This window comes from Penaeus japonicus, unplaced genomic scaffold (assembly GCF_977035675.1).
Source record: "Penaeus japonicus unplaced genomic scaffold, GWHDUDI00000001_assembly GWHDUDI00000012, whole genome shotgun sequence".
NCBI classification, from domain to species: domain Eukaryota; kingdom Metazoa; phylum Arthropoda; class Malacostraca; order Decapoda; family Penaeidae; genus Penaeus; species Penaeus japonicus.
The window spans coordinates 5,493,958-5,505,896 of NW_028234414.1; the positions used below are offsets into that span (position 1 = coordinate 5,493,958).

The window sequence follows — 11,939 nt, forward strand, 5'->3', positions numbered from 1 at the left end:
GGTTAGGCTCCTCAGAGATAAGAGGAGGTTGTCAGAGATAGGACTTAATCTGACAACTCAGGCAGGACTTGGACTTTTTGCAGTGGTAGGATCGAGCTATGCGTTTGGAACCATGGCTTCGACCACCAAGATTAAAGTAAACCTCGATGGCATTCCGACTCTAACTCGAAAGCAGGAACTGAACTCTCTGATGTTTGGCAATGGAATCCACTTCCTGAGAATCATTGATGCCAGGAATGGATACATTGTTTTGCCAAAGACTCTGACCGATGCAGATAAGATTATGTCACCAGAATTCCGCCAAAAGCTTAAGAGCTCAGGTTTTGACCCCAGATGCCTCTTGAAACCAAAGCTAAAATGACAATTGTAGTCAAAAAAGTGGACTCGTACATTACAAGCCACTCTAATGAAGAGATAAAAGAGGAACTGGTAAGACAACTCAGCCTGCAAATCGATGAAGTCTATAAGATGCCACAACATGGAATTGTTAAGATTCGATTCCATGATATACAGACTGCCAAAAAGATCAAAGACCAAGGACTGATCCTATACAATTATAGTATAAACCCGGCCCAGATCGAAGAGGAACGATTCACTCGAGTAATTCAGTGTATGAATTGCTATGAATATGGCCATACAAAGGGTAAATGTACCAAGAAGAATGCTGAAAAATGCAGTGAATGTGGTCAGACCGGACACAGGTTCACGACATGTAAGAATACCACAAAAAAATGCCTAAACTGTGGAGGCGAACACAGGACTCTCTCTGGAAGCTGCCCTATTAGAAGGCAAGAGATCACAAAGGCAGTAGAAAAGAAGCAAGAGATCCAAACCCAGAAAGAGTCCAGACTACTGAGTGAAGTAGTCAAGAACACTGCAAAGGCTACAGCTAAGGTCGAGAAAACGATCGAAAAGACAGCCAAAGCCACAGCCGAAATTACCAAAACGGCGATTAAAGAGACGCAGCCACCCATCATGCAGCTGCCCAACAACCTGGCTGTCAAGACCCTGATTGCCTTGATGCATGCCCACCTGGCCAACCTTGCACAACCAGGCTGCTTTGCAGAACAAGCAAAGCTAGCCTTGAGGCGAAATAACCTCCCTGAGATGGACCTTCCAAATGATGTAAATTCGGCAGGCATCCTGAGGGTTATGCTCCCTACAGAAACCCCACCAAACCACAGAAGCACCTGAAGAAGAAGAAATGCCAGATCTGCCAGTTCTTGAAGAAGAAATGCCGCCACTGGAAGAGCCCACTGCACCAGTACCCCAGTATGTGAGGGTGCCATCCCCACACAGGTGCAAGAATGTGAAGAAGGCCAGGGAAGCAAAGGGCAAAGCTGTAGGAGTCATCCTGTACACTGCCGAGAAAACCGTTACAAACGGCAATATTGATGATGATGATGTTGCAGAATACATCAAGAATGGCAGGATGAAATACTCCTACAACAATCAGAAGCTGAAATCTGATGAATGTGCCAGTATCATAGATAGGAGAATTAGGGCAGCCTCCCTAAATCTCGTTGGTGTGGCTATCACTTACCTCGACCCTGAGACCTACAGGAAGAGGAGGAATGGCTATGATGAGTCCCAAGAGAGGCATGAAGATGGACCTGCAGCCAAATCCAAGTGAATCACACCATCACTGTAGTTCAGCAGAACGTCCTCAAGTGGACTATGGTTCGTAGGAACGAACTGTCGGGCATGTATAGAGCCCTAAATGCAGATGTAGTCCTGATCAACAGTCATGGTTTGAAGGACACAGACAGGCTGAAACTGTTCCCCTACTTATGTTATCAGAGGAACAGGACTGGAGAAGCAAGTGATGGCATAGCAATAGCAGTCAGAAGAGAAATCAAACATAAGATTCTCGACGACTTTGACGAAATGCTGGCAATGGAGATAGAGACCAGCAGAGGTCCAATAGTAGTGGCTACAATGTATCTGCCTCCAAGAAGGGCAATTGTTCCACTGCAAGACTTATACAGTCTGCTTCGACGAAGATTACCCACATACATAGTGGGAGACCTCAATGCCAACCATCCAATGCTAAACAATAGAGCAGGCAACATGGTTGGCAATGCTATTGCTAGAATGGTTGCTGATGGAGATCTAATCCACATGGGACCAGACTTCCCTACTTACATCACAGGGAACACAGCAACCAAACCAGATATTGCACTGTGCAATAACCAAACCCATCACAACGTGATCATGGAACCAGGCCCTGCAAGCACCAGTGATCACCTGCCCATCATCCTCAAGATATCATCCAACCCAATCCTGAAAAGCCTAAACTGTAGCAGATTCAACTTTAGAATGGCTAATTGGGGAGGATTCAAGGATGAGCTCCAGTCTAAGCCTGCAGCCAACTTGAGGACTGCAACATTGGAAGAGATTGACGAGGAAGTCGAAAAGTGGTACAGCGATGTTGAAGCTGCACTTGCTCATCATGTACCCAAGAGCAACCACAGGACTATCCCCCATCCAAGGCTAACAGCTGAAGTAAGACTGCTAAATATACAGTCGAATCACCTGCAGCACTATGCAGGGATTCATGGATGGACACAAGACCTGAGAGCAAGATATAGAAGCTTGCAAAGAGAACTCTCTAACCACTGGAGGAGAGCAGCAAATGACAAGTGGGAAGAACTTGTTCGAAAAGTGGAATGGGACCGAAAAGATCCACAGTCCTTCTGGTCAGGAATAAAGAAACTGATGGGAAGAAGTGAAAGCAGAAGTAGCTACCTCCTCAACGAACAGGATGAGAAGATCTATGAAGAAGAAGAACAAGAAATCCTGTTCAGAAATTACTGGAGAAATTGTTTCCGAATTACCGAAGAAGAAGAGAACTTTGACAGTGATTTCGAGGAGACCATCATAGAGGAAATAGGAAGGCACATGCACCTCCTATATCCAGAAGCTGCTTCTGACTTCACTAGACTGGACCCCACAGATCCACTAATGACCAAGATCAACCCCACAGATGTCAAAAGAACTATTCAGAGTTTCAAGAATAGAACTGCTCCAGGCAAAAGCAGGATCAACAAAACAATCCTGCAAAATCTTCCAAACAAGATGTTGCTGAGACTGGCAAACATATATAATGCCTCTCTCACTGCTGGCTACTTCCCTGACCACTTCAAGGAAGCAAGAGTCAGGATGATTCCAAAAGCCGGGAAAAATCCAAGAAAAGTGGAGAATTACAGACCAATATCTCTGCTGGAAGTCCCAGGCAAAGTCTTTGAAAAGATATTGAACCTAAGATTGCGAAATCACCTGGAGATTAACGATCTGCAAAATCCCAGGCAACATGGCTTCAGACCAGGCAGAGGAACATCAACAGCCATTGCAATCATATATGAAGAAATCGCCAATGCCATGAGCGAAAGGAACCAAGTCAATGTGGTTCTGAGAGATGTGGCCAAAGCCTTCGACAAAGTTTGGCACACAGGCCTGAAACTTAAGATCATCAGGCTGAACCTCCCGACGTCCTTGACCAAGCTATTATGTGACTTTGTTGAAAGTCGGAGTGCAAGAATAGTCGTCGGCAATACAGTCGGCGAAGCAATTCCCCTCATGAGTGGAGTTCCACAGGGAAGCTGCCTCTCACCGACACTGTTCACCATATATACAGCAGATCTGCCTGAACCATCACATGGCAGCAATCACTATATGTATGCCGACGACATCACTCAGATAATCAAGTATGAAGGGAGATCGATCGAGATGATGGCACTCAGAACTGCCAGAGCCATAGAGACCATCAATCGATACGAAAGACAGTGGAAGATCTCAACCAACATGAGAAAATTCCAAGTCATTCCTGTGGCCAAGTTCAAGACAGCAGATCTGATAGTGGACGAAGAAGCAGTGGACTACTGTGACAAAGGAAAGATACTAGGGCTAACAATTAGCAGAAGAGGAATTGTCCCTCACATAAATGAAAGAGCAAGCAAAGCTAAACATCAGCTGAACAAGATCAGAAGGTTCCAGACACTGAGTACTGAAACCAAGCTCTACATTTATAAAGCCCTAGTGCGGCCCATCATGGAATACCTGCCAGTGCCTACTCACACCATTTCCAGAAGTCAGATGATGAAGCTACAGACTATTCAGAACCAGGCAGGCAAATGGATTCTGAATATTCGCTTTCCTGAAGTAGTCACTGCACGAGAGATCCATGAAAGACTAAGGATCGAGGCGATCAACCAGAGACTCCACCATCAAGCCAGAAGAAGATGGACAAAAATCCAAGATGAGGATGAGGAGCTCTACAATCGCCTCAACGTTCGTCCAGAAGGCACACATGCCTGGTGGCCCAAAAGCCTCAGCAGAATCAATGGCATTGAAGAAGTTGAGGCCATATTCACGGCATCAGGTACAGGAGACCGATGATGTAAGGAGGCAACCATGAAGAGGAGAAGCTAAAAGAAGAATGAAGAAGAACGAAATAAACCTCAAGAGGACCTGCAAGTTCAAGAATGAAGAATGAAGATTTTTAAAATACCTTTTAACCCAGACTACAAGCCAACCCACAGGGCTCCACTTCAACGTCAAGCACGGCACATCATACATAGCAGTGAGAGGTGACGTGCGAGGTCGGCGAAGTGCAGCGTGGGCAGAGCTTCAGAATGTAAAAAAAAAAAAAAAAAAAAAATCCCTTAAAAAATAGCCTGCTAGGTGTTCTGGTTTCTGGCTGCCTCCCGAGGGGTTGACCCGGGGCTTTGTTCAGCTACTAAGGGCGCACATGCAAGCTATTCTCTGACTTCTTTCTCCTGGTCTTACAACTTATCTTTTCTCCTTTCTCCACCTTTCTCAGCTTTCCTTCTATCACTTTATCTCCTCGCAAATTTCATTTCCACTATCCCTCCAGCTCCCTTCATCACTTCCTCTTCACTTTACACACTTCCATTATTCACTTCAACTTCCTTCTCCTCAAGACCAACTCCAATAAAAAGCTAATACTCTCTTCACTCTACTTAACTTTCTAACTCTCACTTTATCTCCTCCCAAGTTTCTTTTCACTATCTCTCCAGCTCCTTTCACCACTTCCTCTTCCGCTTTATCACGCTTCAAAAAAAAAAAAAAAAAAAAAAATACTAATATATTTTTTGTTTTTTACCAACATAATTTACTGAATAAATAATAAAGAATCCTTAACCCCAACCCAAGTTCCAGACCCCTTCCTCCCAACCCTCTTCAACTTACCCTCACAGATAAGAAGAAGAAGAATAAATCAACAATAAATCCCCTTCCGACCTGGCAGGCCTCCCAGAAGGTTTTGAGTGAGCATGACACTTCAATAACTTAAAAAGTCAGACAGGGAGTTTCGTCCTCCCACTACTTTAACTACAACTTTCCTTCATTTTCCTGACTGTTTATCTTCACCTGAACTCTTCGTCTAACTTAACTGTCCCCTTCCACTTCGGTGGGAGTTCCATTTTTTTTTTTTTTTCCGCTCTCTCTCTCCGTGGCCGTATTCCTCTCTTCTTCTAGTGAAGTGAACTACTTGAAGTGAATATCAAGTGAAGTGAACTAGGTGAAGTGACTGTTAAGACGTAATTATCGAGTGAAGTGAATATCAAGTGAAGTGACTGTTAAGACGTAATTATCGAGTGAAGTGAATACTAAGTGAAGTGACTGTTAAGACGTAACTATCGAGTGAAGTGAATACTAAGTGAAGTGCCTGTTAAGACGTAATTACTGAGTGAAGTGACTGGAGACGCGAATATTGAGTGAAGTGGCTGCCGAAACGTTGTGATCGAAGTGAACTGTGGTGATCACGTACCTAGTGTTACTGTTTATTCGTGCCTACATACATATGTGCTTTTCTTGTGATGTGTTATTGTATGTTTGTAATGCGTGTAGTGTACGTCTCTCAATAATACACGACAGAAGCGTGCCCTGGTCTTTCCTTGTCCTGACTGTTTGATTCTATACTCGTGGAAGAACCTGTGACATTGGCGACCTTGCCAGGATCAAACAGTCAGTGGTAGTCAAGCCACCATGAGGGATTACCTGCAAGAAGCCAGGGAGTTTGGCCTCCAAGGGATGGAAGTCCTAACATACATTGAACAGCAAGAAAAACTCAGGCGGGAGGATGAGGAGCGTATGTATCAGCAGCGGGAGAAGGAGAGGAAGGAACAGGTACGGCAGCGGAAACTCCAGGAGCGCCAGCTGGAGGAGCAGCGGCGGCAACGGGAACATGAAGAATGGATGATGAAAAAACAAAAGGACCAAGAGTCGAAGCCACTAAGCCCCAACATGCGGTCGTGTAAGGGAGGTCTCCCCTTCACCGAATTCGTTGACGGGCGGGACAGCATCGACTCCTTCATACAGAGATTCGAAAACTGGGCCACCCACGCAGAACTGCCTCACAACCAGTGGTCAATCTTTCTTGGGAATGCGCTATCAGGAGCAGCCCTCGAGGTATATACCCACCTGCCCCCCAGCAGCCAACTTGACTACGAGGTACTCAAGGAAGCACTGCTTGCTCGGTATAATCTCACGGAGGAGGGCTATCGCAAGAAGTTCCGAGAAAGTGAACAGGAGTCTGGAAAGGAAACGCCACTGCAATTTGTCTGTCGGCTGAACGATTATTTTGATAGATGGATCGTACAAGCAGGGGTGAGCCGAGACTATGAGGGAGTGAGATGGATGATGGTCAAGGAACAATTCTTGAGCAAATGTAGCAAGGAGTTGGCGACATTTGTACGTGAACGCGGCCCTAAGAATAGTGCTGAGTTAATTGCATATGCTGGCCTCTTCCTGGAGGCGCGGGGCCTGCATGCGATCGGCAGTATTAGCAAGCCTGCCCAGAGACCACCCATTAGCCAAAACGACAATCGGCCAAACTCCGATCCCCGGGCTTCGCAGAGAGTAAGGGGCGATCGGCCTGTGCAGGCCAACCCGTCAAACCGGTGCTTCCGTTGCAATCGTGTAGGGCATAGAGCGTCGGACTGCCCCACTACGGCAGCAGCACACCAGAGAAACTATGCCGGCAGACCACCAACCAGGGACCGCCCCATGCCAGTACGTGCAGCAGCTGCAGAGGTGGAGGAAATGGAAATGGGCGATGTTTTGTACGAAGCATGACTAGATGATGTTCGCACAACCCCAGAGCACAGTGCACAACAAGGAAGAAGTGCTGAGCAAGAGCAAGACCTGGACCTATCAGTCCCTTTATATGCAGGTGTCGGATCCTTTGCCGGTGGTGGGAAGCTAAACTTGGTAGAGGGCACAGTGGGTAGCCGGAGAGTGAAAGTGCTGCGTGACACCGGCTGTACGACGATCATTGTGAGGTCGAAGTACGTGGCCGACGACGAATATACCGGTAAGCCAGTGTCAATAAGAATGCTGGACAACACGGTTCGGAGGGCATGGCCGGTGAGAATTGCCTTCAATACTCCATATCTTCAAGGGAAAGTCAATGGCCTATGCATGCCGGACCTCATAGCCGATCTCATCATTGGGGAAGTGCCAGGAGCAGGCCCACCAGGGAAGCAACAGCAAGATGTTGTTGGGGCCGTGGCGACCCGGGCAGCTGCAAAAAAGCATACAGAGAAATTGAAGGCTCCTGATAGTTTCGGATGCACCACACTAAGTAAAGCTCAGCTGATAGAGCAGCAGCGCCTCGATCCCTCACTGGCCAAGCTGAGGGGCCTCTCAGATGTGAAGGGAGGCGCACGCCGAGAGATCTGGTATGAAACCGTCGACAGCATCCTCTACCGGGTGTCCACCTCTAGAAGGGGGAAGCAGGAGCATCCCCACCGGCAGGTCGTTGTGCCAACAGCACTGAGGGACCAGGTGATGGACATAGCCCACTGCTCCCTTATGGGCGGTCACCTGGGCGCCAGGAAGACAAAGGACAGGATCCTCAGTAACTTCTATTGGCCCGGCTGTGCAGCTGACGTGAGACGCTTCTGCCAATCATGCGATGTATGTCAGAGGACCGGAAAACGGGGTACAGTGGCAAAGGTACCCCTGCAACGAACACCCCTGATTGATACTCCATTCAAGAGAGTGGCAATCGACATTGTCGGCCCCATAAAACCAGCATCGAGTGAAGGCCATCGGTACATCCTCACTCTTGTTGACTACGCCACTAGGTATCCCGAGGCAGTCCCGCTGAAGAGGATAACTACGGAAGCGGTTGCAGAAGCCCTGCTGGATATCTACAGCCGATTAGGCATACCAGAGGAAGTCATCCATGACCAAGGGACACAATTCATGTCAGACTGCATGAGTGAGGTGTGCCGCCTACTCAGCCTTAAACAACTCCCAACAACGCCTTACCACCCCATGAGCAACGGTTTGGTCGAGAAATTCAATGGAACCCTCAAGACCATGCTCGGTCGGTTGTGCGCAGAACAACCTCGTCAGTGGCATCGGTACATCAGCTCACTGCTGTTTGCTTACCGTGAAGTACCCCAGGAGTCCACTGGCTTTGCCCCATTTGAGCTGCTATACGGCCGCGAAGTGCGGGGCCCCATGGGGATCCTACAGGAACTGTGGACAGGAGAGAAGATTTCTCCAGAAGTCAAGACAAGCTACCAGTACGTATTTGACTTGCGCAAAAGGCTAGAAGACACGATGCCACTGGCAAGAGATAGCCTGGAGGGAGCTCAGGGGCGGTACAAGAAATATTACGACCGTAAGGCAAAAGCTCGGGTATTTAAGCCTGGTGATGAGGTCCTCGTCTTAATGCCTGCCACTCACAACAAGCTCCTAATGCAGTGGAAGGGACCCCTCATGGTAGAAGTTCGCCGGGGTAATGTGTACCAACTGAAGGCGGGAGCCAAGCTAAAGACCTATCATGCTAATCTTTTGAAGAAGTACATCCGCCGAGAGGAGCCTGCGAGTAACCTACAGCCCACCAACCACATCGTGCAGCAAGTCGACTCTAACCCAGCTCATGACATGGAAAATGCAGCAGCAGCGGTGATTGAATGGGAGGATGATGACACCGAGGGCGCTATCCAGGGTGATCTACTCGAGGCCCTTGACCGTGCAGGCCCCAAAACAGGTGAAACAATCGAGATGGGAAAGCAGTTGACGGCTGAACAGTGCAAGGAATTGTGTAATCTGATGCAGCGGTATCTTGGCATTTTCTTGGGACAGCCTGGAGTCACTAACCTTATCACCCATCACATCCGGACTAGCGACGAGGACCCAGTACGAATGAGACCATATCCCATTCCTTATAGTCTCAGGGAGGCTCTGCAGACTGAAGTTCAAGAGATGATGGACGCTGGGGTCATCCGAGAGTCCCATTCCCCGTATGCTGCACCGGTGGTAGTGGTGAGAAAAAAGGATGGAACGAACCGGGTATGTATAGATTACCGGAAGCTCAACAAAAAAGGGGAGTTTGACCCCATGCCGATGAACACAGCCGAGGACCTGTTACATGGGCTAGGAGGAGCCAGGTACTTTTCGAAGATTGACCTCAGCAAAGGATACTGGCAAATACCCGTGGCAGAACAGGACATCCACAAAACAGCCTTTGTGACCCAAGATGGACATTACGAGTTCTTACGTATGCCCTTTGGGATGGTTAACGCCGGGGCAACTCTTGTGCGGGCAATCAAGATTCTCCTTGAAGGCATGAGTGGGGTGCAAAGCTACATCGACGACATCATCGTCCATTCCACCACATGGGAGGAGCATCTGCAACTTCTGAAGGAACTATTTCATAGAATCTATAAGGCTGGACTGACAGTACGGCCTTCAAAATGCATTCTGGGCACGGACAATGTGGAGTTCATTGGGCATGTACTCCACAGTGGCTCAATGGGACCTCTGCAAGACAACCTAAAGAAAGTTAAACAGGCACCCCGCCCCGGAACCAAGAAGGAAGTGCGGGCGTTTCTCGGCTTAACAGGATACTACCGTCAGTATATGCCCAATTATGCCAGCATTGCTGCCCCATTGACCGACCTGACGAAGAAGGGCCAACCCAATAGGGTACAGTGGGGGGAACCCCAGGAGATGGCATACGTATAACTAAAGTCAATGCTGAAGAGAAGACCTGTGCTGCGACTGCCCGACCCGAGCCGCCCATATGTCCTGCGTACCGATGCATCAGACATAGGGATAGGTGCTGTCCTCCTGCAGGAATGGGAAGGTAAATTGTTCCCCATCAGTTACGCCAGCAAGAAACTATCCAATTGTGAAAGACGGTACTCGACTATGGAGAAGGAGTGCTTAGCCGTAGTCTGGGCTGTAAAGAAATTCAACAACTACGTGTACAACACCAAGTTCATCCTGCAGACAGATCATCAGCCACTAGCTTACCTCGGGAAGGCAAAGTATGGGAATGCCAGAATCATGAGATGGGCCATGTACCTTCAGACATACCAGATTCGCGTCCAGGCGATCAAAGGTAGTGACAACGTTGGGGCTGAATTCCTCAGTCGGGCACCTTTTCCAGATGGAGTCATAAGCGACGAATAGAAGGGAGGACTCGTGCCCAAGATGTTATTATAGATAATATCCGTCCCGGATTATTATCTCGAAAAAGTGGGGCGAGATGTCGAGCTTCATCTTGGACACGAACACACCTATCTTCACCCGGGGAGCGGACATCGTGATCACCGCGGTAGTAGCGAGAACGATCGCGGGCACTGATAATTACTGCCCGATGACCGCCGGCAACTTCCGGCATCCCTCTGGTCCTGTCACCTGTAATTGGCTACGGCGCGATGCAAGGAACGAGAGTACCATGAACTAACCATCATCAGGGGGGAATAAAAGGGCCGGAAATCGCCACCCCGCTCCCCCGCAATAAGGAACCGCCTTGACGTGGCGCGGGGGCTTGAACTCCTTCCTCGGAAGAGCCCGTTCTAGAATTGGCCAGTCTCTCCCTCCCGTTGAGGTGGCCTTCTAGCGGTTGATTCTCCGAGGAAGGACGACTAAGCGTTCCTAGGTGCTGATCTAGTAGGTGGGATCACACCCCCCCCTGGTCCTCCCCCCAGGGGGGCACACACCTGCCCACGTGTTTGCCGTGCGTGGCGCCCCTGTGCGCTGGGAGACGGGAGTCCTGGAGGTTGAGCGATGCCGTGTATGAGTACGCCCTACGGCTAGCAACACACCTCTTTGATCCTCTATTCCAGCAAGACGGGTGGCCTGGTCTCAGCTCGATTAGGTCAATCGGCTGATCTCTCTTTTAGAGCTAGGCTAGGGTCAAGCAGCCCCTATCTCGCAGGCAGTCGCATGTACTTGTGAGTGCCGTCAATGCGAGGCGGGGTTGCGTATATCCTCCCACCACCCCTGTGGCTTCTGAGTATTGTCTCAGTGCACAGCTTCCCCTTGTTGAAGTCCGTGGTGGGTGGGGACGTGGGAGGATGAATTAAACCACTTTACCTATGGCATCTTTCTCTAAAAAAACCCTGACTGACCCCCACATTGACGAACCTGGAACGAAGATGACCAAGGCTGTCACCTTGGAACCTTTTAAGGTCCTTGGTGACAAAAGTAAAAAGCTGGGAAAGGCTCTGGCGTCGGTTCAGAGAAAGCCTACCCAAGAGCCTCGGGCTGGACCCTCCAAACCAGCCCTTGGCACTGACAAGTCTCTGGCGTCGGTTCAGAAGACGAGTCAAAGTAAAAATGGAAGCCAGACAGGACCCTCCAACCCTGCTGGCCCCACTGCCAAAATTCCGGCGTCGGTTCGGAAGGCAGGCATTAAGCGTCCTCGGCCGGCTACAGACTCGGAGGGCGAGTCTGTAGCCCCGAGTCGGTTCCCCCAGTTTAGGGTTCCCCCTAAACCGGAAGGATTCGACAACGCTTATCAGATGGTACGGGCTCTGGAAACCCAGAGACAGTGCCGTCTGACGATTAGAATTGCCAAAGACAAAGGCATGATAATCATCCCTAAGGACCAGTCCACTCTCACCTTCCTCCAGGAGACTGACAAGCTCCAGGACGGACGGAAGGTGAGT

General features: G+C 49.0%; 2 protein-coding genes across 2 annotated transcripts; both read left to right on the forward strand.

Moving 5' to 3' along the window:
- The first annotated feature begins 5,734 nt into the window (after positions 1–5,734).
- On the forward strand, positions 5,735–7,098 carry LOC122249375 (uncharacterized). Its single transcript, XM_043010172.2, has one exon. The coding sequence runs from the start codon at positions 6,010–6,012 to the stop codon at positions 7,096–7,098; it is 1,089 nt and encodes a 362-aa protein (XP_042866106.2). The 5' UTR covers positions 5,735–6,009.
- Positions 7,099–7,102: 4 nt separating this feature from the next.
- LOC122249376 (uncharacterized) lies at positions 7,103–10,455 on the forward strand. The gene is given in 3 exon segments (XM_086542120.1): positions 7,103–7,160; positions 7,196–8,863; positions 8,915–10,455. Coding segments are annotated over 3 exon segments (3,267 nt in total).
- The last annotated feature ends 1,484 nt before the right edge of the window (positions 10,456–11,939 follow it).

Bases quoted from the DNA above. Each gene is read 5' to 3' on its own strand.
- LOC122249375 (XM_043010172.2), top strand. From the start codon at position 6,010: ATGAGGGATTACCTGCAAGAAGCCAGGGAGTTTGGCCTCCAAGGGATG.